The sequence below is a fragment of the Anomalospiza imberbis genome, chromosome 7 (genome assembly GCF_031753505.1).
Source record: "Anomalospiza imberbis isolate Cuckoo-Finch-1a 21T00152 chromosome 7, ASM3175350v1, whole genome shotgun sequence".
Lineage (NCBI taxonomy): Eukaryota > Metazoa > Chordata > Aves > Passeriformes > Viduidae > Anomalospiza > Anomalospiza imberbis.
The window spans coordinates 38,780,156-38,806,650 of NC_089687.1; the positions used below are offsets into that span (position 1 = coordinate 38,780,156).

The window sequence follows — 26,495 nt, forward strand, 5'->3', positions numbered from 1 at the left end:
TTTTCCATTTCAGGGGAGGTTCCTGCCTTCCTTAGCAGACACCTGTCTTTCCAAACCAAGACAGCTGGGTTTCAGCTCTTGGCAATATGCATTTGCCTCCTGCTTGGTGGGAGCTGCTGTGGCCCAGGGCCAGCACAGAGCTGGGCTGGGTGGGCCAGGCAGCGTGGAGAGTCTTGGCTGATCTTGGTGCGTGCCTGGCCTCAGAAAGGCTTGGAAGGTTTGCCTCCCAAAGTGTCCTGCTCATTGGCTCTCCCTGTGCATCTTGGAGAGCACAAGGTGGGCATTTCTGGCAGCTGGGCATCAGCAGGCCTTACAATGGAGGCGTGTTGTGGAGCGAGCCCAGCTGAGGTACCCTGAGAGGAGCCCAGTGCTCCTTGCTCCTCTCTGCTGACACGGGAGCGTCTGTCTGCTTTCGGGATGGCCCTGGCTGCGTGAGGGGTGCTACGTGGACACGAGACAGCCGGTCCTGTCCCGCTGGGTCCCAGCAGTGCCTCGCAGCAGTCCTGCATCCACGTCAGGATGCTGGCCAAGAGAGGCCCTGGAAGCTGAGGCAGCTGATTTTAAGCTTTTGCAGATACACACAGGGGATGGCCAACAGTGTTCCCTCAGGGTACAGCAGTCCTGAGGGGCCTCCCCAGAGCTGCCTGATGCCGCCCACTCCCTGTGGCACCAGTTGCTTTCCTGTGGAATGTTCTACCTGCCCCAAGAGTACAGAGGGAGCTGGAAAAAGAGCTTGCCAGGCTGCTCTCAATCCTTTACCAGCAGCCCTGGCTGAGTGGAGAAGTCCGAGCTGAGCGCAGATGTGCCAGTGGAACAGCCGTGCACAGGAAGGCTTGGTGGGAAGGATTGAAACATGGGGTTAGAACTAGAAGATATTAATTAGAAGGTATTGAATAGTAATAGGCATATAAAATAATGGATATTGCTTAGGGCCACATCCTTGTGTTACGTGAGAATATACCGTATCCTGGCCTATGGGAAAGGAAGAGACTACGTGCAGAGCAGCAAGGAGAGACCTGATAAGGAGAAGGAATGTATATGGAAAACAGGATACAGGGTGTAAAGACAACTGAAAATGGGGCCCCTTATGTTCTGGGAACAGATGGATCCTGACCCCAGGCTTGGACCGTGGCCAAGGAATCAATGGGCATGTGCAAAGCAGTGGGGTCGAAAAGTCAGCCTGAAGAAGACCATTCTTACTTCATCCCTTTTACGACCCCCGAAGCCTGGGACGACCACCAGAGACAGCTGCGCAGGCGCAGAGGACCGACAAGCTGATTAGCATACAGAGCGGAGAGGGAGGGGAGCCAGGAATTGGCCCATGGGGAAACTTAATGCATATGTAACACTCCAGGGATAAAAGAACACGTGTGTAAGCAAGGGGCACGCATGTATTTGGGGAAATGTCCCACATGCGTCCGGCTGAATAAACATACCTACTTTAAAACTCACTCTGTCTCTGAGTTTTAGAGTCTGGCTCCGCGTGTCAGGATGAGCCAGGATCCATAGGCCTGGCAGCCTGAGCTTGCTGCCAGGGAATTCCTCGGAGAAGATCCTTCAGAGTGCCATCCCACGGCACATGCAGGGAACCAGGGGGTCTGCTGGATGGTGGGAAAGCTTTGAGGAGGGACAGGGACAGCTGGGGGTCCTGGCAGGCTGTTGAGGGCTTCTCTGCGGGTGTTTGCGGGGGGTTGGTGTTGGGGAGCGTGTTGAGGAAGGAGTTGTCTGGAAGGTGAGAGGTCTAGGCTGGAATTTGAATAAACTTGAAGGCAGCATCTGTGATTTGGCACAGCTTTGCTTATGGAGGGCAGAAGGAATATCTGTGACTTTTCCTCTTTGTGGTCCTGATTCTCCTGCAGGGAACAAGATGGGAGAGCTGTACCTTATTGGCCACTTACTGGGGGAGGATGAGCCCTTTTTCCATCTACTCATTTGTTTGGGCTACTTTTGTAAGACTGAGTGGACTTTCATTCCTTGAGAGCTTTTATTCCTTAAGAGAATGACGATATTATCATCCCTTCATTGAAAACCATTTGCACACCAAAGAATGGTCTTCTTTTTGCCTCTCTATAGTGCTATGTTTCCAAGGAGACTTTCAGTGGAATGTGTTACGGCAAATGAGTTGCTGCTTTTAGATGGGAACAAACTTCCAAATCATTCACATTCTCCAGCAATCTCTATTAATTTGAGAAGTTTGCAAATTTTGGAACTACTCCAGTGGCCCAATGAGAAGTAAAGCCTTCCTGAATTGAGGATTCTTAAATGGCCTGATCCCGCAGAGCAGGGCAGGGTTTGCTGATGGTTTGAGCTGCTCCTAAAGATCCTGTTGGGCTGTCTCAGACACCTGGGGCCAGGGATTCCTTCCAACCTTGGCCACTTAGGGTGGGCTGGGGGCGGCCCCACAGCAGGTGGCAACAGTGTGTGCAAGGGCCCTTTGTGACACGCTGCAGCACGGTCACCATGGCATGGAACGGGACAGGGTGTCCAGGGGCCCTCCCTTTGTGACACGTGGTGACATAGGAGCTGGCAGTGACAAGAGCACACCACAGTGCTCGGAGCAGGCGACGTAACAGGACGGGACAGAGCGGTGTCGTGAGGAGCCCCCGCACAGCGCGCTCGTTCGTGTCCGACCCGGAGCTTTTCCGAGGCGTTATTCCTACAGGTGACCTCGTGGCAGGACGTCGGGACTTGGCAGCCCGTGGCCTTCCCGAGGCTTTTCTTTTGCAGGTGCCCGCAAGGCCAGACTGAGGGAATTGGTGACCACAATCCTTACAAGGAGTCTCCTGTCATTGTGGCAGGAGCCCTCAAGACCAGAGTGCAGGACTTGCTGTCCTGCAGCCTTCCTGAGGTTTCTCTGTCTCAGGTGAGTGGCAGAGCTGAGCCACAGGGCTGATGGCTGCAGCCAGCTTGACCCCATCCCATTCCATCCCATCCCATCCCATCCCCTGGGGACATGCCCATGGACAGGATGGAAGAGTGGCCGGGCAGACACCCCGCAGTGGCCGTGCTCCATCCCCTGGGGCATCCCGGGACTGTCCCTTCCTGGGGAACAAAGGGCTGGGCTGTGTTCTCCGGCCTCTCCAGCAGCCCCTCAGCTCTGGCTGTGCTCGCTTTTTTCCAGGTGCAGCCCTGGACCAGACACAAGAGCAGGAACCCAGCCGTGGCCGCTTCCGCAAAAGCCTGAAGGTACCAGCAGCCATCCCCACCTGGGCTGGGCCTGCTGTCACTGCTCAGCCGAGCACCACGCTTGGAGCACTCCATGGAACACACCAGGCTTCCCTGTCCTTTGTTCTCCTGCAGATGTTCCGGAAGTTCCTGCGCATTCGGCGGAGAAAGACCGGCAGCACAGCAGCTGAGGGCCCAGCCAAGCCTGACTCGGGGCTGACCGAGCTCCAGGCTGAGCCTGATGTCAGCCCGGATTCGGCTGAGCGCTCAGAAGACTCTGACGCCTCAGCGACTGAAACCTGGGCAAAGGCTCTTCACTCGTCAAAGACTGAGGATGTGGCCATCACAAACAGCAACAATGAAGAGACTCAGGGCATCACAAATACTGACACCACGCCCACTCCCACTATGATTCATGCTCCCACTATGGATTTTTTCGAGGAGAGTGCTGTTCTTTCTCAGCAGCAGGTAAGCAGCTTGGGGCCAGGCCTGGAGGACTTCCCAGGATTGTGTGTCCCCTCAAGCCATGGTAACTGGGCCCACTCAGCCTTTGAGGCCAGCACAGTGTGGCGGGAAGTAAACCACTTCTTGGGGGCAGCATGGGAAGTTTCTCCCCTGGACAGTGCTCCAAGTCTTCCCCATGCCTCCTCCAGGTGCCAGGCATTGTAAGGAACATCCACCAGAGTCTCGTCTCCCACGTCTCTGTGGATGCCAGGCTGCAAATTGACCTTGTGAGGCTGGCTGAAGAACACCCTGCTGACGTGGTGCTGACCCTCCTGCGCTGTGCCCCAACGTGTGACAGGTACAGGGCCCACGAGCCTTGAGAGCTCAGGGCTCAGCAGCCTTTAGGGCCCGTGGCCCTGCACAGCCTGTCCCGTGGGGTCTGCCAGACAGGCAGAGAGGCCCAGGACCCTCGGGCCCCTCTGTTTCCTGAGCCTGCTGCCAGTGCTCCTTCCCTGCCCTTCAGGGCTCCAGGGCTCTGTCACCTGGGCCCCCACAGCTGCACAGGGCATGGTGCTGTGACCGACATGCCCCTGACACAGAGCTCTGATCCCACAGAGCTGCTGCAATGATGTGGAGAACCATAGGATCATCGGGACCAGCAGTGGAGAAAGTGCTGCCAACACTGCTCCGTGTGATGGAGGACTGGCCTCTGCACAGAATGTGCACGTCTGATGGGGACAACGAGGACGTTTTTGCCCTGGCTGTGAGTTTCTGGAACTGGCCTTTGCTCACCCCCAGGTCGCCTCTCCAGCAGCTCTCCATCCTCTCTCCGCCTCAGGCGCTGGGCTGAAACCGGGGCCAGGGGCAGGCTCAGGGGGCACCAGGCCCGCTGCTCCCCTGCGTCTGCCCTTGGGTCCTGCCCCATGGACACCTCGGCACTGAGCCCTGCCTGGGGCTGCTTCTCTTGCAGGCAACTCTGGTGATCTGGGTGATTGTCCAGGTGCCTGCGTGCAACAAGGCGATGATCCCTTATTCCTCCCACCTGTTTGTGGCTCTGCTCTTCCATGTTGTCATCACCACACAGCAGACGCCACCAGAGGAAGTTGATAACTTCTGGAGAGCATGCCAGGAGGAACACCGCCTTCCCAGCAAGCCCAACAGGTCCCAGTCCTCTTGTCCTTCCCGTGCCCTTGTGGCCAGCGCCAGTGCTCCCAGTGTGACCTGGGCTTTTCTTTGCACACAGGTTTGCAGTGCAGGTCATGAAGGCTCTGCTCTACCAACTGCGCTGTGACCGTGTGGTGAAGGCTATGAAGCACAAGCGTGGCTGGGACATGCTGCTGTGTGCTGACACCCAGCACTACGCCGTGGGTCTGTTGGCCAGGTGAGACCCCCTTCTCCCCACTGCCCCCAGCATCTGTGCCCTGTGCCCCTGTGGTCATGGGCCAGAGGGCCTCATCACCAAGGGACGGCCAAGGAGACTGGAAAAGGCGGGGAGAGGAGGGTGTCCAGAAAGAGCTGCCCTAAAAAGCACCTACATCCCCTCCAGAGATGCTGGGGAAAAACCAGACCTCTGTGAGTCAGTCCTGGGAGGGGTTTGGCCCCCCCACCTCAGGGCCTTGGTGGCTTTTTCCCCCTTCCAGGGAGATGTGCAATATCTTGGTCCCCTTCTGTTCCCGCATTGCATTCCACCTGCTCCAGCCACTCAGCAGAGAGGCGCCACACTGGGATCTGCCCTTCCTGGCATTCCTTGTGGAGGTGAGCCTGTTGGCCAGCGCTGCCTCGCTGATCTGCCTCCCAGCTCTCTGCCCTCTCGTAGCCACAGCTGCCAGGACGGTGCCCACGCCCTGTGCTGCTGCCTGGGCCCAGCCCTGTGCGGTTCTGGGCTCCTGCCGGCCGGGTCCCCTGTCACTGCCCTGTGCCTTTCAGGTCCTAAAGTTCTTGGATTTGACTAAATCTGGTGTCAGCATCCTGAAGATCATGTCAAGGCACCTGCAGAGCGAGTGCAGGGAGCGGCGTCGCCTGGCGCTCAGAGGCCTCGTGGTGCTCAGCAAGGATCCCTTGACGGTGAGAAGGGGGCAGCGGCTGAAGCTGCGCTGGGCAAAGCAGCCCCTTGGGCTGGCAGGGCTTCAGGAGCTGAGGCAGCTGCTGCCAGCTCTCCTGCCTCACCTGCCCCGGTGCTTTGGGACAGGCCTTTGGCCCGTGGGCCCTGCAGCAGCAGGGTGGGGTTGCAGAGCCAGGGCGGTGTTGGCCGTGCAGCCGTCCATGGCTTCCCAGCACAGCCTTGTGTTCCACACAGGCCAGAAGGATGTGCAGTGTATCTCAAAGCCTTCTGGAGTTGCTGGGAGATGCAGATGGAGACGTGGTCAGCATGAGCCTCCGTGTGTTCAGGAATGTGCTCCAGCACAAAGACATCCTGGTATCCAGCACCACTGCCCCAAAGCTGGCTGAGGCGCTCCTGCTGCTCTTTGACCACGTAAGGCTCTGTGTCCCCATCTGCAGGCCATGACTGCTCCCCAGAAACTTTGCCCACGTGAACCTGGAGTAATTGGTCTTAAGGCTTCACCCTCTTCCTTTCCTCCAGGACAACAGCTATGTGCAGGTGCTCTCGCTTGAGCTTTTCTTCAGGGTGATGGACCTGGTAGTGGATGAGGGAAAAAAGCCCCTTGAGAAGATTTTGAGCCAAAGCCTGCTCCCACTCTTTTTCTACTGCCATGATGAGAATCAGCGCATTGCAAAGGTGAGGTTTTGCGTGTTGCTGGTGGATCCCTGGGAGGGAGCTCAGCTGCCTCCTGCCCTGGCGCCTGGCAGGGCTGCAGCCTCCTCCAGGCCTTGGCACAGGAACACGGGTCCTGTGTCCTGGGCTGTGGGGCCATCTCTGGCTCTCTGCTGCTCTCCAGGCCTCTCAGGAAACACTGCTTCGTGTGGCCGAGTTCCTGAAGAGAAGGAAGCTCAAGCAGCTGGTGAAGAAGGAGCAGCTGTGGAAGTTTGCAGAGCGCCTGGTAAGGATGGCCTGGAAGCCCCATGCTCAGCCTGGAGAAGCCCCCTGAGCGCGGTGCTCGGTGTGTGGGCTGGCAGCTGTGCCCCTGCCCGGTGCTGCACCCAGAGGCCGCACTGGCTCTTCTCCAGGCTCCCGTGGGCCCCAGCCGGGTGCCGATGGAGCCCCGGCCCGGCGGGGCTGTGGGGCGGCCCCGCGGCTCCCCGGGCAGCAGCCGGCCCTCTGCCCCCTCCAGAGCCCGGTGCCAGCGGCTGCTGGCCGGGCCTCGGGGCTGTGCGGGCAGGGGAGGCCGGGGCAGGGCGCAGGGAGCGCCGGGCCCAGGGGCCGAGCCCGCGCCAACCCTTCCCTCCTGCCGCTCTCTCCAGCTGGAAGAGGACAGGAGCCGAGTGGCCGAGCACCTGCGCCGGGCCCTGCCCTACCTGCAGAGCCCACAGGAGCCCCTGCGAGAGGCGGCCGTCAGGTTCATGGGTGAGCCACGAGCCCGGGCTCCCTCCCCGCCCCGCCGCAGCTCGGCCCCAGCCCCGGCTGCTGCCCCGGCAGCGCCATCCGGGCCCGGTGCCGTGGAGCCCCGCCTGGCCCCGGCGCTGCTGCCGCCCTCCGGCAGCCGTGCCCTGGGGCGGCAGCGTGCGGCAAGGGCCCGGGCTGAGCCCTGCCGGGCCACCAGGGCGTGTGGCCACAGGGCTGGCAGCGCCGCTGGCAGGGAGCTGTGCCGCTGGCAGCGCCGTGACAACCTCTGTGTTCACAGGCATGGCCGGGGTGCTTCTGATGGGGCAGCAGGAAGAGCTCCACGCCCTCAGTCAGGGTGAGTGAGGGCAGCGGGCTGACAGCGGGGACTGGCGGGAGAGGTGCAATGCCTGGGCAGGGTGCTGCAATCCCTGTCCCGGCTGGGGTGGGCTTTGCTCCTTGTGTGGATAACAGGTGGCGTGGGCAGAGCACAGAGAGATTTCAGGGTCTCGGAGGGGCGGACTCATGGCAGGCTGATCCAGTTGACACCCCCTTTTCTTGTGGCTATGGCAAGAGCTGGGTGTGATGGACCTCACAGGAAGGTCTCCTAGGATTCCTATAGATCCTGGCTCTAACTGGGGCTCTGCTCCTCTCTCTTCCAGCCCTTCAAGCCCTGAGGAGAGATGACAGACCTTCCCAGACAAACATGGAATTTCAGCATCTATTCAATGAAAGAGCTGCAGAACTGGCTCAGAAGAACCAGTGTCTGCATCAGGCCTCCAAATGCCATGGAAGATGAGACTACCTTGAGACCAGAAGAGACCAGCTGGAGCTCCAGGCACAGCGGATGATTGGAACGCCTGACCCTGTGGGAAACTTGCAGGGCTCCAGCCCTCTCCCTGCTTATAGATAGCTTCTTCCCTCCAGCCCTCAGACATTGCCCATCCCCTCTTTTTCCCTCCACTCTCCCTCCCTGTTGACACCTCTTTCCCTCCAGCCCTCAGATCCTGCCGATCCCAATTTTTCCCTCCCACCTCAGCCCTTGGTTTCATCTTCCATTAATAAACAGTTTGGCTTCTTCACTTTGCCTCCATCTCTGTGGAGATGAAGCGACGCAAATCCCGAGCCCTGGGGCACACAGGCCCCTGCTGCCGTCCTCTTCCATGCCATGGTTTGTGCACACACACAGAGGAACGAGGGCAGATCAGGCTGGAAAGGTGCCTGTGCTGAAATTCCACAACACTGTGGAGTTAGAGATCTTGCTGAGCACCTTGGAGCCCCTAGAACTTTGGAAGAGCCAGCCTGAGTATGCTCTGAACCCAGCTGTGAGGGATTCCATGGCAAGCATCCACAGAGGGCAAAGGAGCTTGGAATGCTGGAGGTTTTCAAGAATAGCTTCCTGAAAGCACAGCGGTGCTCCATCCCTGCACAGGATGAGGAAGAGGGCAGAACCAGCGACCATCCGGGCTTAACAGGGAGCTTTGGGTGTGCCTGAGGGCAAATGAAGCAGCAGCGCGGTGCCCGAGACTCGGACGCGCGACCGTGCCAGTGCCTGGAGCGCTGTCAGGCAGTGCCGGGATCCTAGGTGTGGTTCTGGTCCCCACAAGTGAAGAATGGCAGCCCCAGGCTCAGAGCCAGTCAGAAAGCCAACCAAGTGAGCCCACAGGGAGGGCGCCCTTCCAGTTTCTCTGGGCCATGGCCGCAAAACAGCCCCTGCTGCTTCTTCCTCCGCCTGTGTTTGGGGTGTGCTGGTGGCAGAGGCAGCCAGGTTGGGCTCTGCCTTCCAAAGCCTGTTGGGAGCAGGCATGAAAAGCGCTGCGTGCTGGAAGGTGCTGGCAAGAGCATCCTGTGGGAACAGGGCTCTGGGCTCTGGCCGGGACCAGCCTAGTTTTGGTGCCGTGAGTGCAGGCAGGAGTTGAGGCAGCTGAAGAGGCAGCGGGCAGCTCATGTTTGTAGAGGGCCTGAGGCTGCACGTCTGAGCCTCCACCTGGAAACACGCTTGGGGGAATACGAGCTAGAGCTGGAGTGCCTGTCCTGAAAGGACCTGAAGTCTTTCAGCCTTGCCAGCGTTTCTTGAGGGAGTGTTGTTGTTCCCCAGAAAACCTACACATTTTGGGAAACGCCTTTGGAGGAAAGGGGCTTGCTTCTCAAGGAAAGTGCTTCCCAGGGAGCTCCCAGTGAGGTAGGTGCGAGTATCCCACTTTGGCTCTCTGTGCTCCTTTCAGTCCTTGAAGGCCCATTGCACTTGGCAGAGGGGCAGGAAGAAGGCTGTGAAGAGCAGGTTTGGCATCCACCTGGACCTGCCGAGACCAAGCCAAGCACCTGCAGCAGGATGTGTTACCCCCCTTTGGACAGAGGTGTGAGCAGAACCGTCTCTGTCCCGCTGTGAGCCCCAAAGCTCTCTGTGGGAGCTGTGAATTAAAAGGCCTTTACACACACCCTTTTCACATCTTCCCTGTCTGCTGTTGCCCCAGATCGAAAAAAGCAAGATGTATTCTATTTGCCATCTGTATGGCAGTTGTCTTGTGTGAAGCGGGCAGTTGTTCCTTACCTCTTCCACAATCAATCCTCCCTCTGGAAAGACATCTGCTGATAGTGGGCCACTGCAAGACTGAAAAGAACTGTAACATGCCATTGTGAGATGCTCCGCCCAGAGGGAGGAGCCAAGCATCCCTACCTGCATGTATGGTCTTGAACTTCTGGCCCAGGAGCAAAGCTATTTCTGCGCTGGATTTTCCCAGAGGAACAGCTGCCTCTTCCACTGCCTCTTCAGAGGAAGACTGCACCCTTTTCCACAAGATCACTTCTCCAACAGAACCACACCTGACACTCCGGGAGGACTGCAGCCACAATTCCAATTGGACTGCTACCAACACCCTGTCCACCAGGGTGTCAGGTTGTATTCTGACTCTGTCAGTGTTGTTTTAGTTCACTGCATTGTTTATTTTATCTGTTATTTCCTTCCCTAATAAAGAACTGGTATTCCTGCTCCCATATTTTTGCCTGGGAGCCCCCCTTAATTTCAAACTTAGAGCAATTCAGAGGGAAGAGGTCTACATTTTTCCATTTCAGGGGAGGTTCCTGCCTTCCTTAGCAGACACCTGTCTTTCCAAACCAAGACAGCTGGGTTTCAGCTCTTGGCAATATGCATTTGCCTCCTGCTTGGTGGGAGCTGCTGTGGCCCAGGGCCAGCACAGAGCTGGGCTGGGTGGGCCAGGCAGCGTGGAGAGTCTTGGCTGATCTTGGTGCGTGCCTGGCCTCAGAAAGGCTTGGAAGGTTTGCCTCCCAAAGTGTCCTGCTCATTGGCTCTCCCTGTGCATCTTGGAGAGCACAAGGTGGGCATTTCTGGCAGCTGGGCATCAGCAGGCCTTACAATGGAGGCGTGTTGTGGAGCGAGCCCAGCTGAGGTACCCTGAGAGGAGCCCAGTGCTCCTTGCTCCTCTCCGCTGACACGGGAGCGTCTGTCTGCTTTCGGGATGGCCCTGGCTGCGTGAGGGGTGCTACGTGGACACGAGACAGCGGGTCCTGTCCCGCTGGGTCCCAGCAGTGCCTCGCAGCAGTCCTGCATCCACGTCAGGATGCTGGCCAAGAGAGGCCCTGGAAGCTGAGGCAGCTGATTTTAAGCTTTTGCAGATACACACAGGGGATGGCCAACAGTGTTCCCTCAGGGTACAGCAGTCCTGAGGGGCCTCCCCAGAGCTGCCTGATGCCGCCAACTCCCTGTGGCACCAGTTGCTTTCCTGTGGAATGTTCTACCTGCCCCAAGAGTACAGAGGGAGCTGGAAAAAGAGCTTGCCAGGCTGCTCTCAATCCTTTACCAGCAGCCCTGGCTGAGTGGAGAAGTCCGAGCTGAGCGCAGATGTGCCAGTGGAACAGCCGTGCACAGGAAGGCTTGGTGGGAAGGATTGAAACATGGGGTTAGAACTAGAAGATATTAATTAGAAGGTATTGAATAGTAATAGGCATATAAAATAATGGATATTGCTTAGGGCCACATCCTTGTGTTACGTGAGAATATACCGTATCCTGGCCTATGGGAAAGGAAGAGACTACGTGCAGAGCAGCAAGGAGAGACCTGATAAGGAGAAGGAATGTATATGGAAAACAGGATACAGGGTGTAAAGACAACTGAAAATGGGGCCCCTTATGTTCTGGGAACAGATGGATCCTGACCCCAGGCTTGGACCGTGGCCAAGGAATCAATGGGCATGTGCAAAGCAGTGGGGTCGAAAAGTCAGCCTGAAGAAGACCATTCTTACTTCATCCCTTTTACGACCCCCGAAGCCTGGGATGACCACCAGAGACAGCTGCGCAGGCGCAGAGGACCGACAAGCTGATTAGCATACAGAGCGGAGAGGGAGGGGAGCCAGGAAATGGCCCATGGGGAAACTTAATGCATATGTAACACTCCAGGGATAAAAGAACACGTGTGTAAGCAAGGGGCACGCATGTATTTGGGGAAATGTCCCACATGCGTCCGGCTGAATAAACATACCTACTTTAAAACTCACTCTGTCTCTGAGTTTTAGAGTCTGGCTCCGCGTGTCAGGATGAGCCAGGATCCATAGGCCTGGCAGCCTGAGCTTGCTGCCAGGGAATTCCTCGGAGAAGATCCTTCAGAGTGCCATCCCACGGCACATGCAGGGAACCAGGGGGTCTGCTGGATGGTGGGAAAGCTTTGAGGAGGGACAGGGACAGCTGGGGGTCCTGGCAGGCTGTTGAGGGCTTCTCTGCGGGTGTTTGCGGGGGGTTGGTTTTGGGGAGCGTGTTGAGGAAGGAGTTGTCTGGAAGGTGAGAGGTCTAGGCTGAAATTTGAATAAACTTGAAGGCAGCATCTGTGATTTGGCACAGCTTTGCTTATGGAGGGCAGAAGGAATATCTGTGACTTTTCCTCTTTGTGGTCCTGATTCTCCTGCAGGGAACAAGATGGGAGAGCTGTACCTTATTGGCCACTTACTGGGGGAGGATGAGCCCTTTTTCCATCTACTCATTTGTTTGGGCTACTTTTGTAAGACTGAGTGGACTTTCATTCCTTGAGAGCTTTTATTCCTTAAGAGAATGACGACATTATCATCCCTTCATTGAAAACCATTTGCACACCAAAGAATGGTCTTCTTTTTGCCTCTCTATAGTGCTATGTTTCCAAGGAGACTTTCAGTGGAATGTGTTACGGCAAATGAGTTGCTGCTTTTAGATGGGAACAAACTTCCAAATCATTCACATTCTCCAGCAATCTCTATTAATTTGAGAAGTTTGCAAATTTTGGAACTACTCCAGTGGCCCAATGAGAAGTAAAGCCTTCCTGAATTGAGGATTCTTAAATGGCCTGATCCTGCAGAGCAGGGCAGGGTTTGCTGATGGTTTGAGCTGCTCCTAAAGATCCTGTTGGGCTGTCTCAGACACCTGGGGCCAGGGATTCCTTCCAACCTTGGCCACTTAGGGTGGGCTGGGGGCGGCCCCACAGCAGGTGGCAACAGTGTGTGCAAGGGCCCTTTGTGACACGCTGCAGCACGGTCACCATGGCATGGAACGGGACAGGGTGTCCAGGGGCCCTCCCTTTGTGACACGTGGTGACATAGGAGCTGGCAGTGACAAGAGCACGCCACAGTGCTCGGAGCAGGCGACGTAACAGGACGGGACAGAGCGGTGTCGTGAGGAGCCCCCGCACAGCGCGCTCGTTCGTGTCCGACCCGGAGCTTTTCCGAGGCGTTATTCCTACAGGTGACCTCGTGGCAGGACGTCGGGACTTGGCAGCCCGTGGCCTTCCCGAGGCTTTTCTTTTGCAGGTGCCCGCAAGGCCAGACTGAGGGAATTGGTGACCACAATCCTTACAAGGAGTCTCCTGTCATTGTGGCAGGAGCCCTCAAGACCAGAGTGCAGGACTTGCTGTCCTGCAGCCTTCCTGAGGTTTCTCTGTCTCAGGTGAGTGGCAGAGCTGAGCCACAGGGCTGATGGCTGCAGCCAGCTTGACCCCATCCCATTCCATCCCATCCCATCCCATCCCCTGGGGACATGCCCATGGACAGGATGGAAGAGTGGCCGGGCAGACACCCCGCAGTGGCCGTGCTCCATCCCCTGGGGCATCCCGGGACTGTCCCTTCCTGGGGAACAAAGGGCTGGGCTGTGTTCTCCGGCCTCTCCAGCAGCCCCTCAGCTCTGGCTGTGCTCGCTTTTTTCCAGGTGCAGCCCTGGACCAGACACAAGAGCAGGAACCCAGCCGTGGCCGCTTCCGCAAAAGCCTGAAGGTACCAGCAGCCATCCCCACCTGGGCTGGGCCTGCTGTCACTGCTCAGCCGAGCACCACGCTTGGAGCACTCCATGGAACACACCAGGCTTCCCTGTCCTTTGTTCTCCTGCAGATGTTCCGGAAGTTCCTGCGCATTCGGCGGAGAAAGACCGGCAGCACAGCAGCTGAGGGCCCAGCCAAGCCTGACTCGGGGCTGACCGAGCTCCAGGCTGAGCCTGATGTCAGCCCGGATTCGGCTGAGCGCTCAGAAGACTCTGACGCCTCAGCGACTGAAACCTGGGCAAAGGCTCTTCACTCGTCAAAGACTGAGGATGTGGCCATCACAAACAGCAACAATGAAGAGACTCAGGGCATCACAAATACTGACACCACGCCCACTCCCACTATGATTCATGCTCCCACTATGGATTTTTTCGAGGAGAGTGCTGTTCTTTCTCAGCAGCAGGTAAGCAGCTTGGGGCCAGGCCTGGAGGACTTCCCAGGATTGTGTGTCCCCTCAAGCCATGGTAACTGGGCCCACTCAGCCTTTGAGGCCAGCACAGTGTGGCGGGAAGTAAACCACTTCTTGGGGGCAGCATGGGAAGTTTCTCCCCTGGACAGTGCTCCAAGTCTTCCCCATGCCTCCTCCAGGTGCCAGGCATTGTAAGGAACATCCACCAGAGTCTCGTCTCCCACGTCTCTGTGGATGCCAGGCTGCAAATTGACCTTGTGAGGCTGGCTGAAGAACACCCTGCTGACGTGGTGCTGACCCTCCTGCGCTGTGCCCCAACGTGTGACAGGTACAGGGCCCACGAGCCTTGAGAGCTCAGGGCTCAGCAGCCTTTAGGGCCCGTGGCCCTGCACAGCCTGTCCCGTGGGGTCTGCCAGACAGGCAGAGAGGCCCAGGACCCTCGGGCCCCTCTGTTTCCTGAGCCTGCTGCCAGTGCTCCTTCCCTGCCCTTCAGGGCTCCAGGGCTCTGTCACCTGGGCCCCCACAGCTGCACAGGGCATGGTGCTGTGACCGACATGCCCCTGACACAGAGCTCTGATCCCACAGAGCTGCTGCAATGATGTGGAGAACCATAGGATCATCGGGACCAGCAGTGGAGAAAGTGCTGCCAACACTGCTCCGTGTGATGGAGGACTGGCCTCTGCACAGAATGTGCACGTCTGATGGGGACAACGAGGACGTTTTTGCCCTGGCTGTGAGTTTCTGGAACTGGCCTTTGCTCACCCCCAGGTCGCCTCTCCAGCAGCTCTCCATCCTCTCTCCGCCTCAGGCGCTGGGCTGAAACCGGGGCCAGGGGCAGGCTCAGGGGGCACCAGGCCCGCTGCTCCCCTGCGTCTGCCCTTGGGCCCTGCCCCATGGACACCTCGGCACTGAGCCCTGCCTGGGGCTGCTTCTCTTGCAGGCAACTCTGGTGATCTGGGTGATTGTCCAGGTGCCTGCGTGCAACAAGGCGATGATCCCTTATTCCTCCCACCTGTTTGTGGCTCTGCTCTTCCATGTTGTCATCACCACACAGCAGACGCCACCAGAGGAAGTTGATAACTTCTGGAGAGCATGCCAGGAGGAACACCGCCTTCCCAGCAAGCCCAACAGGTCCCAGTCCTCTTGTCCTTCCCGTGCCCTTGTGGCCAGCGCCAGTGCTCCCAGTGTGACCTGGGCTTTTCTTTGCACACAGGTTTGCAGTGCAGGTCATGAAGGCTCTGCTCTACCAACTGCGCTGTGACCGTGTGGTGAAGGCTATGAAGCACAAGCGTGGCTGGGACATGCTGCTGTGTGCTGACACCCAGCACTACGCCGTGGGTCTGTTGGCCAGGTGAGACCCCCTTCTCCCCACTGCCCCCAGCATTTGTGCCCTGTGCCCCTGTGGTCATGGGCCAGAGGGCCTCATCACCAAGGGACGGCCAAGGAGACTGGAAAAGGCGGGGAGAGGAGGGTGTCCAGAAAGAGCTGCCCTAAAAAGCACCTACATCCCCTCCAGAGATGCTGGGGAAAAACCAGACCTCTGTGAGTCAGTCCTGGGAGGGGTTTGGCCCCCCCACCTCAGGGCCTTGGTGGCTTTTTCCCCCTTCCAGGGAGATGTGCAATATCTTGGTCCCCTTCTGTTCCCGCATTGCATTCCACCTGCTCCAGCCACTCAGCAGAGAGGCGCCACACTGGGATCTGCCCTTCCTGGCATTCCTTGTGGAGGTGAGCCTGTTGGCCAGCGCTGCCTCGCTGAGCTGCCTCCCAGCTCTCTGCCCTCTCGCAGCCACAGCTGCCAGGACGGTGCCCACGCCCTGTGCTGCTGCCTGGGCCCAGCCCTGTGCGGTTCTGGGCTCCTGCCGGCCGGGTCCCCTGTCACTGCCCTGTGCCTTTCAGGTCCTAAAGTTCTTGGATTTGACTAAATCTGGTGTCAGCATCCTGAAGATCATGTCAAGGCACCTGCAGAGCGAGTGCAGGGAGCGGCGTCGCCTGGCGCTCAGAGGCCTCGTGGTGCTCAGCAAGGATCCCTTGACGGTGAGAAGGGGGCAGCGGCTGAAGCTGCGCTGGGCAAAGCAGCCCCTTGGGCTGGCAGGACTTCAGGGGCTGAGGCAGCTGCTGCCAGCTCTCCTGCCTCACCTGCCCCAGTGCTTTGGGACAGGCCTTTGGCCCGTGGGCCCTGCAGCAGCAGGGTGGGGTTGCAGAGCCAGGGCGGTGTTGGCCGTGCAGCCGTCCATGGCTTCCCAGCACAGCCTTGTGTTCCACACAGGCCAGAAGGATGTGCAGTGTATCTCAAAGCCTTCTGGAGTTGCTGGGAGATGCAGATGGAGACGTGGTCAGCATGAGCCTCCGTGTGTTCAGGAATGTGCTCCAGCACAAAGACATCCTGGTATCCAGCACCACTGCCCCAAAGCTGGCTGAGGCGCTCCTGCTGCTCTTTGACCACGTAAGGCTCTGTGTCCCCATCTGCAGGCCATGACTGCTCCCCAGAAACTTTGCCCACGTGAACCTGGAGTAATTGGTCTTAAGGCTTCACCCACTTCCTTTCCTCCAGGACAACAGCTATGTGCAGGTGCTCTCGCTTGAGCTTTTCTTCAGGGTGATGGACCTGGTAGTGGATGAGGGAAAAAAGCCCCTTGAGAAGATTTTGAGCCAAAGCCTGCTCCCACTCTTTTTCTACTGCCATGATGAGAATCAGCGCATTGCAAAGGTGAGGTTTTGCGTGTTGCTGGTGGATCCCTGGGAGGGAGCTCAGCTGCCTCCTGCCCTGGCGCCTGGCAGGGCTGCAGCCTCCTCCAGGTCTTGGCACAGGAACACGGGTCCTGTGCCCCGGGCTGTGGGGCCATCTCTGGCTCTCTGCTGCTCTCCAGGCTTCTCGGGAAACACTGCTTCGTGTGGCCGAGTTCCTGAAGAGAAGGAAGCTCAAGCAGCTGGTGAAGAAGGAGCAGCTGTGGAAGTTTGCAGAGCGCCTGGTAAGGATGGCCTGGAAGCCCCAGGCTCAGCCTGGAGAAGCCCCGTGAGCGCGGTGCTCGGTGTGTGGGCTGGCAGCTGTGCCCCTGCCCGGTGCTGCACCCAGAGGCCGCACTGGCTCTTCTCCAGGCTCCCGTGGGCCCCAGCCGGGTGCCGATGGAGCCCGGCCCGGCGGGGCTGCGGGGCGGCCCCGCGGCTCCCCGGGCAGCAGCCGGCCCTCTGCCCCCTCCAGAGCCCGGTGCCAGCGGCTGCTGGCCGGGCCTCGGGGCTGTGCGGGCAGGGGAGGCCGGGGCAGGGCGCAGGGAGCGCCCGGCCCAGGGGCCGAGCCCGCGCCAACCCTTCCCTCCTGCCGCTCTCTGCAGCTGGAAGAGGACAGGAGCCGAGTGGCCGAGCACCTGCGCCAGACCCTTCCCTACCTGGACAGCCCACAGGAGCCCCTGCGAGAGGCGGCCGTCAGGTTCATGGGTGAGCCACGAGCCCGGGCTCCCTCCCTGCCCCGCCGCAGCTCGGCCCCAGCCGCGGCTGCTGCCCCGGCAGCGCCATCCGGGCCCGGCGCCGTGGAGCCCCGCCTGGCCTCGGCGCTGCTGCCGCCCTCCGGCAGCCGTGCCCTGGGGCGGCAGCGTGCGGCAAGATCCCGGGCTGAGCCCTGCCGGGCCACCAGGGCGTGTGGCCACAGGGCTGGCAGCGCCGCTGGCAGGGAGCTGTGCCGCTGGCAGCGCCGTGACAACCTCTGTGTTCACAGGCATGGCCGGGGTGCTTCTGATGGGGCAGCAGGAAGAGCTCCACGCCCTCAGTCAGGGTGAGTGAGGGCAGCGGGCTGACAGCGGGGACTGGCGGGAGAGGTGCAATGCCTGGGCAGGGTGCTGCAATCCCTGTCCCGGCTGGGGTGGGCTTTGCTCCTTGTGTGGATAACAGGTGGCGTGGGCAGAGCACAGAGAGATTTCAGGGTCTCGGAGGGGCGGACTCATGGCAGGCTGATCCAGTTGACACCCCCTTTTCTTGTGGCTATGGCAAGAGCTGGGTGTGATGGACCTCACAGGAAGGTCTCCTAGGATTCCTGGCTCTAACTGGGGCTCTGCTCCTCTCTCTTCCAGCCCTTCAAGCCCTGAGGAGAGATGACAGACCTTCCCAGACAAACATGGAATTTCAGCATCTATTCAATGAAAGAGCTGCAGAACTGGCTCAGAAGAACCAGTGTCTGCATCAGGCCTCCAAATGCCATGGAAGATGAGACTACCTTGAGACCAGAAGAGACCAGCTGGAGCTCCAGGCACAGCGGATGATTGGAACGCCTGACCCTGTGGGAAACTTGCAGGGCTCCAGCCCTCTCCCTGCTTATAGATAGCTTCTTCCCTCCAGCCCTCAGACATTGCCCATCCCCTCTTTTTCCCTCCACTCTCCCTCCCTGTTGACACCTCTTTCCCTCCAGCCCTCAGATCCTGCCGATCCCAATTTTTCCCTCCCACCTCAGCCCTTGGTTTCATCTTCCATTAATAAACAGTTTGGCTTCTTCACTTTGCCTCCATCTCTGTGGAGATGAAGCGACGCAAATCCCGAGCCCTGGGGCACACAGGCCCCTGCTGCCGTCCTCTTCCATGCCATGGTTTGTGCACACACACAGAGGAACGAGGGCAGATCAGGCTGGAAAGGTGCCTGTGCTGAAATTCCACAACACTGTGGAGTTAGAGATCTTGCTGAGCACCTTGGAGCCCCTAGAACTTTGGAAGAGCCAGCCTGAGTATGCTCTGAACCCAGCTGTGAGGGATTCCATGGCAAGCATCCACAGAGGGCAAAGGAGCTTGGAATGCTGGAGGTTTTCAAGAATAGCTTCCTGAAAGCACAGCGGTGCTCCATCCCTGCACAGGATGAGGAAGAGGGCAGAACCAGCGACCATCCGGGCTTAACAGGGAGCTTTGGGTGTGCCTGAGGGCAAATGAAGCAGCAGCGCGGTGCCCGAGACTCGGACGCGCGACCGTGCCAGTGCCTGGAGCGCTGTCAGGCAGTGCCGGGATCCTAGGTGTGGTTCTGGTCCCCACAAGTGAAGAATGGCAGCCCCAGGCTCAGAGCCAGTCAGAAAGCCAACCAAGTGAGCCCACAGGGAGGGCGCCCTTCCAGTTTCTCTGGGCCATGGCCGCAAAACAGCCCCTGCTGCTTCTTCCTCCGCCTGTGTTTTGGGTGTGCTGGTGGCAGAGGCAGCCAGGTTGGGCTCTGCCTTCCAAAGCCTGTTGGGAGCAGGCATGAAAAGCGCTGTGTGCTGGAAGGTGCTGGCAAGAGCATCCTGTGGGAACAGGGCTCTGGGCTCTGGCCGGGACCAGCCTAGTTTTGGTGCCGTGAGTGCAGGCAGGAGTTGAGGCAGCTGAAGAGGCAGCGGGCAGCTCATGTTTGTAGAGGGCCTGAGGCTGCACGTCTGAGCCTCCACCTGGAAACACACTTGGGGGAATACGAGCTAGAGCTGGAGTGCCTGTCCTGAAAGGACCTGAAGTCTTTCAGCCTTGCCAGCGTTTCTTGAGGGAGTGTTGTTGTTCCCCAGAAAACCTACACATTTTGGGAAACGCCTTTGGAGGAAAGGGGCTTGCTTCTCAAGGAAAGTGCTTCCCAGGGAGCTCCCAGTGAGGTAGGTGCGAGTATCCCCCTTTGGCTCTCTGTGCTCCTTTCAGTCCTTGAAGGCCCATTGCACTTGGCAGAGGGGCAGGAAGAAGGCTGTGAAGAGCAGGTTTGGCATCCACCTGGACCTGCCGAGACCAAGCCAAGCACCTGCAGCAGGATGTGTTACCCCCCTTTGGACAGAGGTGTGAGCAGAACCGTCTCTGTCCCGCTGTGAGCCCCAAAGCTCTCTGTGGGAGCTGTGAATTAAAAGGCCTTTACACACACCCTTTTCACATCTTCCCTGTCTGCTGTTGCCCCAGATCGAAAAAAGCAAGATGTATTCTATTTGCCATCTGTATGGCAGTTGTCTTGTGTGAAGCGGGCAGTTGTTCCTTACCTCTTCCACAATCAATCCTCCCTCTGGAAAGACATCTGCTGATAGTGGGCCACTGCAAGACTGAAAAGAACTGTAACATGCCATTGTGAGATGCTCCGCCCAGAGGGAGGAGCCAAGCATCCCTACCTGCATGTATGGTCTTGAACTTCTGGCCCAGGAGCAAAGCTATTTCTGCGCTGGATTTTCCCAGAGGAACAGCTGCCTCTTCCACTGCCTCTTCAGAGGAAGACTGCACCCTTTTCCACAAGATCACTTCTCCAACAGAACCACACCTGACACTCCGGGAGGACTGCAGCCACAATTCCAATTGGACTGCTACCAACACCCTGTCCACCAGGGTGTCAGGTTGTATTCTGACTCTGTCAGTGTTGTTTTAGTTCACTGCATTGTTTATTTTATCTGTTATTTCCTTCCCTAATAAAGAACTGGTATTCCTGCTCCCATATTTTTGCCTGGGAGCCCCCCTTAATTTCAAACTTAGAGCAATTCAGAGGGAAGAGGTCTACATTTTTCCATTTCAGGGGAGGTTCCTGCCTTCCTTAGCAGACACCTGTCTTTCCAAACCAAGACAGCTGGGTTTCAGCTCTTGGCAATATGCATTTGCCTCCTGCTTGGTGGGAGCTGCTGTGGCCCAGGGCCAGCACAGAGCTGGGCTGGGTGGGCCAGGCAGCGTGGAGAGTCTTGGCTGATCTTGGTGCGTGCCTGGCCTCAGAAAGGCTTGGAAGGTTTGCCTCCCAAAGTGTCCTGCTCATTGGCTCTCCCTGTGCATCTTGGAGAGCACAAGGTAGGCATTTCTGGCAGCTGGGCATCAGCAGGCCTTACAATGGAGGCGTGTTGTGGAGCGAGCCCAGCTGAGGTACCCTGAGAGGAGCCCAGTGCTCCTTGCTCCTCTCTGCTGACACGGGAGCGTCTGTCTGCTTTCGGGATGGCCCTGGCTGCGTGAGGGGTGCTACGTGGACACGAGACAGCCGGTCCTGTCCCGCTGGGTCCCAGCAGTGCCTCGCAGCAGTCCTGCATCCACGTCAGGATGCTGGCCAAGAGAGGCCCTGGAAGCTGAGGCAGCTGATTTTAAGCTTTTGCAGATACACACAGGGGATGGCCAACAGTGTTCCCTCAGGGTACAGCAGTCCTGAGGGGCCTCCCCAGAGCTGCCTGATGCTGCCCACTCCCTGTGGCACCAGTTGCTTTCCTGTGGAATGTTCTACCTGCCCCAAGAGTACAGAGGGAGCTGGAAAAAGAGCTTGCCAGGCTGCTCTCAATCCTTTACCAGCAGCCCTGGCTGAGTGGAGAAGTCCGAGCTGAGCGCAGATGTGCCAGTGGAACAGCCGTGCACAGGAAGGCTTGGTGGGAAGGATTGAAACATGGGGTTAGAACTAGAAGATATTAATTAGAAGGTATTGAATAGTAATAGGCATATAAAATAATGGATATTGCTTAGGGCCACATCCTTGTGTTACGTGAGAATATACCGTATCCTGGCCTATGGGAAAGGAAGAGACTACGTGCAGAGCAGCAAGGAGAGACCTGATAAGGAGAAGGAATGTATATGGAAAACAGGATACAGGGTGTAAAGACAACTGAAAATGGGGCCCCTTATGTTCTGGGAACAGATGGATCCTGACCCCAGGCTTGGACCGTGGCCAAGGAATCAATGGGCATGTGCAAAGCAGTGGGGTCGAAAAGTCAGCCTGAAGAAGACCATTCTTACTTCATCCCTTTTACGACCCCCGAAGCCTGGGACGACCACCAGAGACAGCTGCGCAGGCGCAGAGGACCGACAAGCTGATTAGCATACAGAGCGGAGAGGGAGGGGAGCCAGGAAATGGCCCATGGGGAAACTTAATGCATATGTAACACTCCAGGGATAAAAGAACACGTGTGTAAGCAAGGGGCACGCATGTATTTGGGGAAATGTCCCACATGCGTCCGGCTGAATAAACATACCTACTTTAAAACTCACTCTGTCTCTGAGTTTTAGAGTCTGGCTCCGCGTGTCAGGATGAGCCAGGATCCATAGGCCTGGCAGCCTGAGCTTGCTGCCAGGGAATTCCTCGGAGAAGATCCTTCAGAGTGCCATCCCACGGCACATGCAGGGAACCAGGGGGTCTGCTGGATGGTGGGAAAGCTTTGAGGAGGGACAGGGACAGCTGGGGGTCCTGGCAGGCTGTTGAGGGCTTCTCTGCGGGTGTTTGCGGGGGGTTGGTGTTGGGGAGCGTGTTGAGGAAGGAGTTGTCTGGAAGGTGAGAGGTCTAGGCTGGAATTTGAATAAACTTGAAGGCAGCATCTGTGATTTGGCACAGCTTTGCTTATGGAGGGCAGAAGGAATATCTGTGACTTTTCCTCTTTGTGGTCCTGATTCTCCTGCAGGGAACAAGATGGGAGAGCTGTACCTTATTGGCCACTTACTGGGGGAGGATGAGCCCTTTTTCCATCTACTCATTTGTTTGGGCTACTTTTGTAAGACTGAGTGGACTTTCATTCCTTGAGAGCTTTTATTCCTTAAGAGAATGACGACATTATCATCCCTTCATTGAAAACCATTTGCACACCAAAGAATGGTCTTCTTTTTGCCTCTCTATAGTGCTATGTTTCCAAGGAGACTTTCAGTGGAATGTGTTACGGCAAATGAGTTGCTGCTTTTAGATGGGAACAAACTTCCAAATCATTCACATTCTCCAGCAATCTCTATTAATTTGAGAAGTTTGCAAATTTTGGAACTACTCCAGTGGCCCAATGAGAAGTAAAGCCTTCCTGAATTGAGGATTCTTAAATGGCCTGATCCCGCAGAGCAGGGCAGGGTTTGCTGATGGTTTGAGCTGCTCCTAAAGATCCTGTTGGGCTGTCTCAGACACCTGGGGCCAGGGATTCCTTCCAACCTTGGCCACTTAGGGTGGGCTGGGGGCGGCCCCACAGCAGGTGGCAACAGTGTGTGCAAGGGCCCTTTGTGACACGCTGCAGCACGGTCACCATGGCATGGAACGGGACAGGGTGTCCAGGGGCCCTCCCTTTGTGACACGTGGTGACATAGGAGCTGGCAGTGACAAGAGCACGCCACAGTGCTCGGAGCAGGCGACGTAACAGGACGGGACAGAGCGGTGTCGTGAGGAGCCCCCGCACAGCGCGCTCGTTCGTGTCCGACCCGGAGCTTTTCCGAGGCGTTATTCCTACAGGTGACCTCGTGGCAGGACATCGGGACTTGGCAGCCCGTGGCCTTCCCGAGGCTTTTCTTTTGCAGGTGCCCGCAAGGCCAGACTGAGGGAATTGGTGACCACAATCCCTACAAGGAGTCTCCTGTCATTGTGGCAGGAGCCCTCAAGACCAGAGTGCAGGACTTGCTGTCCTGCAGCCTTCCTGAGGTTTCTCTGTCTCAGGTGAGTGGCAGAGCTGAGCCACAGGGCTGATGGCTGCAGCCAGCTTGACCCCATCCCATTCCATCCCATCCCATCCCATCCCCTGGGGACATGCCCATGGACAGGATGGAAGAGTGGCCGGGCAGACACCCCGCAGTGGCCGTGCTCCATCCCCTGGGGCATCCCGGGACTGTCCCTTCCTGGGGAACAAAGGGCTGGGCTGTGTTCTCCGGCCTCTCCAGCAGCCCCTCAGCTCTGGCTGTGCTCGCTTTTTTCCAGGTGCAGCCCTGGACCAGACACAAGAGCAGGAACCCAGCCGTGGCCGCTTCCGCAAAAGCCTGAAGGTACCAGCAGCCATCCCCACCTGGGCTGGGCCTGCTGTCACTGCTCAGCCGAGCACCACGCTTGGAGCACTCCATGGAACACACCAGGCTTCCCTGTCCTTTGTTCTCCTGCAGATGTTCCGGAAGTTCCTGCGCATTCGGCGGAGAAAGACCGGCAGCACAGCAGCTGAGGGCCCAGCCAAGCCTGACTCGGGGCTGACCGAGCTCCAGGCTGAGCCTGATGTCAGCCCGGATTCGGCTGAGCGCTCAGAAGACTCTGACGCCTCAGCGACTGAAACCTGGGCAAAGGCTCTTCACTCGTCAAAGACTGAGGATGTGGCCATCACAAACAGCAACAATGAAGAGACTCAGGGCATCACAAATACTGACACCACGCCCACTCCCACTATGATTCATGCTCCCACTATGGATTTTTTCGAGGAGAGTGCTGTTCTTTCTCAGCAGCAGGTAAGCAGCTTGGGGCCAGGCCTGGAGGACTTCCCAGGATTGTGTGTCCCCTCAAGCCATGGTAACTGGGCCCACTCAGCCTTTGAGGCCAGCACAGTGTGGCGGGAAGTAAACCACTTCTTGGGGGCAGCATGGGAAGTTTCTCCCCTGGACAGTGCTCCAAGTCTTCCCCATGCCTCCTCCAGGTGCCAGGCATTGTAAGGAACATCCACCAGAGTCTCGTCTCCCACGTCTCTGTGGATGCCAGGCTGCAAATTGACCTTGTGAGGCTGGCTGAAGAACACCCTGCTGACGTGGTGCTGACCCTCCTGCGCTGTGCCCCAACGTGTGACAGGTACAGGGCCCACGAGCCTTGAGAGCTCAGGGCTCAGCAGCCTTTAGGGCCCGTGGCCCTGCACAGCCTGTCCCGTGGGGTCTGCCAGACAGGCAGAGAGGCCCAGGACCCTCGGGCCCCTCTGTTTCCTGAGCCTGCTGCCAGTGCTCCTTCCCTGCCCTTCAGGGCTCCAGGGCTCTGTCACCTGGGCCCCCACAGCTGCACAGGGCATGGTGCTGTGACCGACATGCCCCTGACACAGAGCTCTGATCCCACAGAGCTGCTGCAATGATGTGGAGAACCATAGGATCATCGGGACCAGCAGTGGAGAAAGTGCTGCCAACACTGCTCCGTGTGATGGAGGACTGGCCTCTGCACAGAATGTGCACGTCTGATGGGGACAACGAGGACGTTTTTGCCCTGGCTGTGAGTTTCTGGAACTGGCCTTTGCTCACCCCCAGGTCGCCTCTCCAGCAGCTCTCCATCCTCTCTCCGCCTCAGGCGCTGGGCTGAAACCGGGGCCAGGGGCAGGCTCAGGGGGCACCAGGCCTTCTGCTCCCCTGCGTCTGCCCTTGGGCCCTGCCCCATGGACACCTCGGCACTGAGCCCTGCCTGGGGCTGCTTCTCTTGCAGGCAACTCTGGTGATCTGGGTGATTGTCCAGGTGCCTGCGTGCAACAAGGCGATGATCCCTTATTCCTCCCACCTGTTTGTGGCTCTGCTCTTCCATGTTGTCATCACCACACAGCAGACGCCACCAGAGGAAGTTGATAACTTCTGGAGAGCATGCCAGGAGGAACACCGCCTTCCCAGCAAGCCCAACAGGTCCCAGTCCTCTTGTCCTTCCCGTGCCCTTGTGGCCAGCGCCAGTGCTCCCAGTGTGACCTGGGCTTTTCTTTGCACACAGGTTTGCAGTGCAGGTCATGAAGGCTCTGCTCTACCAACTGCGCTGTGACCGTGTGGTGAAGGCTATGAAGCACAAGCGTGGCTGGGACATGCTGCTGTGTGCTGACACCCAGCACTACGCCGTGGGTCTGTTGGCCAGGTGAGACCCCCTTCTCCCCACTGCCCCCAGCATCTGTGCCCTGTGCCCCTGTGGTCATGGGCCAGAGGGCCTCATCACCAAGGGACGGCCAAGGAGACTGGAAAAGGCGGGGAGAGGAGGGTGTCCAGAAAGAGCTGCCCTAAAAAGCACCTACATCCCCTCCAGAGATGCTGGGGAAAAACCAGACCTCTGTGAGTCAGTCCTGGGAGGGGTTTGGCCCCCCCACCTCAGGGCCTTGGTGGCTTTTTCCCCCTTCCAGGGAGATGTGCAATATCTTGGTCCCCTTCTGTTCCCGCATTGCATTCCACCTGCTCCAGCCACTCAGCAGAGAGGCGCCACACTGGGATCTGCCCTTCCTGGCATTCCTTGTGGAGGTGAGCCTGTTGGCCAGCGCTGCCTCGCTGAGCTGCCTCCCAGCTCTCTGCCCTCTCGTAGCCACAGCGGCCAGGACGGTGCCCACGCCCTGTGCTGCTGCCTGGGCCCAGCCCTGTGCGGTTCTGGGCTCCTGCCGGCCGGGTCCCCTGTCACTGCCCTGTGCCTTTCAGGTCCTAAAGTTCTTGGATTTGACTAAATCTGGTGTCAGCATCCTGAAGATCATGTCAAGGCACCTGCAGAGCGAGTGCAGGGAGCGGCGTCGCCTGGCGCTCAGAGGCCTCGTGGTGCTCAGCAAGGATCCCTTGACGGTGAGAAGGGGGCAGCGGCTGAAGCTGCGCTGGGCAAAGCAGCCCCTTGGGCTGGCAGGACTTCAGGGGCTGAGGCAGCTGCTGCCAGCTCTCCTGCCTCACCTGCCCCAGTGCTTTGGGACAGGCCTTTGGCCCGAGGGCCCTGCAGCAGCAGGGTGGGGTTGCAGAGCCAGGGCGGTGTTGGCCGTGCAGCCGTCCATGGCTTCCCAGCACAGCCTTGTGTTCCACACAGGCCAGAAGGATGTGCAGTGTTTCTCAAAGCCTTCTGGAGTTGCTGGGAGATGCAGATGGAGACGTGGTCAGCATGAGCCTCCGTGTGTTCAGGAATGTGCTCCAGCACAAAGACATCCTGGTATCCAGCACCACTGCCCCAAAGCTGGCTGAGGCGCTCCTGCTGCTCTTTGACCGTGTAAGGCTCTGTGTCCCCATCTGCAGGCCATGACTGCTCCCCAGAAACTTTGCCCACGTGAACCTGGAGTAATTGGTCTTAAGGCTTCACCCACTTCCTTTCCTCCAGGACAACAGCTATGTGCAGGTGCTCTCGCTTGAGCTTTTCTTCAGGGTGATGGACCTGGTAGTGGATGAGGGAAAAAAGCCCCTTGAGAAGATTTTGAGCCA

The 26,495-nt window shown here is 58.2% G+C and overlaps 4 protein-coding genes and 1 long non-coding RNA gene across 5 annotated transcripts; all 5 read left to right on the forward strand.

Annotated features, from left to right (window-relative positions):
• Positions 1–2,225: 2,225 nt before the first annotated feature.
• On the forward strand, positions 2,226–6,546 carry LOC137477668 (maestro heat-like repeat-containing protein family member 7). Its single transcript, XM_068196825.1, has 11 exons — positions 2,226–2,232; positions 3,122–3,633; positions 3,819–3,967; positions 4,225–4,372; positions 4,580–4,770; positions 4,853–4,990; positions 5,250–5,364; positions 5,536–5,673; positions 5,906–6,082; positions 6,191–6,346; positions 6,418–6,546. The coding sequence occupies exons 1-11, from the start codon at positions 2,226–2,228 to the stop codon at positions 6,544–6,546; spliced, it is 1,860 nt and encodes a 619-aa protein (XP_068052926.1).
• A 5,786-nt stretch (positions 6,547–12,332) lies between these two features.
• Positions 12,333–15,101, forward strand: LOC137477669 (maestro heat-like repeat-containing protein family member 6). Its single transcript, XM_068196826.1, has 6 exons — positions 12,333–12,339; positions 13,229–13,740; positions 13,926–14,074; positions 14,332–14,479; positions 14,687–14,877; positions 14,960–15,101. The coding sequence occupies exons 1-6, from the start codon at positions 12,333–12,335 to the stop codon at positions 15,099–15,101; spliced, it is 1,149 nt and encodes a 382-aa protein (XP_068052927.1).
• Positions 15,102–15,256: 155 nt separating this feature from the next.
• LOC137477670 (maestro heat-like repeat-containing protein family member 6) lies at positions 15,257–17,520 on the forward strand. Its single transcript, XM_068196827.1, has 7 exons — positions 15,257–15,471; positions 15,643–15,780; positions 16,013–16,189; positions 16,298–16,453; positions 16,614–16,715; positions 17,076–17,178; positions 17,456–17,520. The coding sequence occupies exons 1-7, from the start codon at positions 15,265–15,267 to the stop codon at positions 17,518–17,520; spliced, it is 948 nt and encodes a 315-aa protein (XP_068052928.1). The 5' UTR covers positions 15,257–15,264.
• A 5,661-nt stretch (positions 17,521–23,181) lies between these two features.
• Positions 23,182–25,198, forward strand: LOC137477671 (maestro heat-like repeat-containing protein family member 6). The gene is made up of 6 exons (XM_068196828.1): positions 23,182–23,390; positions 23,505–23,837; positions 24,023–24,171; positions 24,429–24,576; positions 24,784–24,974; positions 25,057–25,198. The coding sequence occupies exons 2-6, from the start codon at positions 23,505–23,507 to the stop codon at positions 25,196–25,198; spliced, it is 963 nt and encodes a 320-aa protein (XP_068052929.1). The 5' UTR covers positions 23,182–23,390.
• A 264-nt stretch (positions 25,199–25,462) lies between these two features.
• On the forward strand, positions 25,463–26,282 carry LOC137477656 (uncharacterized). Its single transcript, XR_011001132.1, has 3 exons — positions 25,463–25,568; positions 25,740–25,877; positions 26,110–26,282. It is a non-coding gene; the product is annotated as an uncharacterized lncRNA (long non-coding RNA).
• The last annotated feature ends 213 nt before the right edge of the window (positions 26,283–26,495 follow it).

What these genes read in the sequence shown, in the direction of transcription:
- LOC137477670 (XM_068196827.1), top strand. Translation starts at nt 15,265, where the DNA reads ATGCTGGGGAAAAACCAGACCTCTGTGAGTCAGTCCTGGGAGGGGTTT. An exon ending in TCAGCAAGGATCCCTTGACG is followed by an intron (nt 15,781 to 16,012) that starts GTGAGAAGGGGG and finishes TGTTCCACACAG; the next exon opens with GCCAGAAGGATGTGCAGTGT. An exon ending in TCCTGCTGCTCTTTGACCAC is followed by an intron (nt 16,190 to 16,297) that starts GTAAGGCTCTGT and finishes CCTTTCCTCCAG; the next exon opens with GACAACAGCTATGTGCAGGT.
- LOC137477668 (XM_068196825.1), top strand. An exon ending in TCCTGGCATTCCTTGTGGAG is followed by an intron (nt 5,365 to 5,535) that starts GTGAGCCTGTTG and finishes TGTGCCTTTCAG; the next exon opens with GTCCTAAAGTTCTTGGATTT. An exon ending in TCCTGCTGCTCTTTGACCAC is followed by an intron (nt 6,083 to 6,190) that starts GTAAGGCTCTGT and finishes CCTTTCCTCCAG; the next exon opens with GACAACAGCTATGTGCAGGT.
- LOC137477671 (XM_068196828.1), top strand. Translation starts at nt 23,505, where the DNA reads ATGTTCCGGAAGTTCCTGCGCATTCGGCGGAGAAAGACCGGCAGCACA. An exon ending in TGTGCCCCAACGTGTGACAG is followed by an intron (nt 24,172 to 24,428) that starts GTACAGGGCCCA and finishes CTGATCCCACAG; the next exon opens with AGCTGCTGCAATGATGTGGA. An exon ending in CTTCCCAGCAAGCCCAACAG is followed by an intron (nt 24,975 to 25,056) that starts GTCCCAGTCCTC and finishes CTTTGCACACAG; the next exon opens with GTTTGCAGTGCAGGTCATGA.
- LOC137477669 (XM_068196826.1), top strand. An exon ending in CTGTTCTTTCTCAGCAGCAG is followed by an intron (nt 13,741 to 13,925) that starts GTAAGCAGCTTG and finishes TGCCTCCTCCAG; the next exon opens with GTGCCAGGCATTGTAAGGAA. An exon ending in TGTGCCCCAACGTGTGACAG is followed by an intron (nt 14,075 to 14,331) that starts GTACAGGGCCCA and finishes CTGATCCCACAG; the next exon opens with AGCTGCTGCAATGATGTGGA.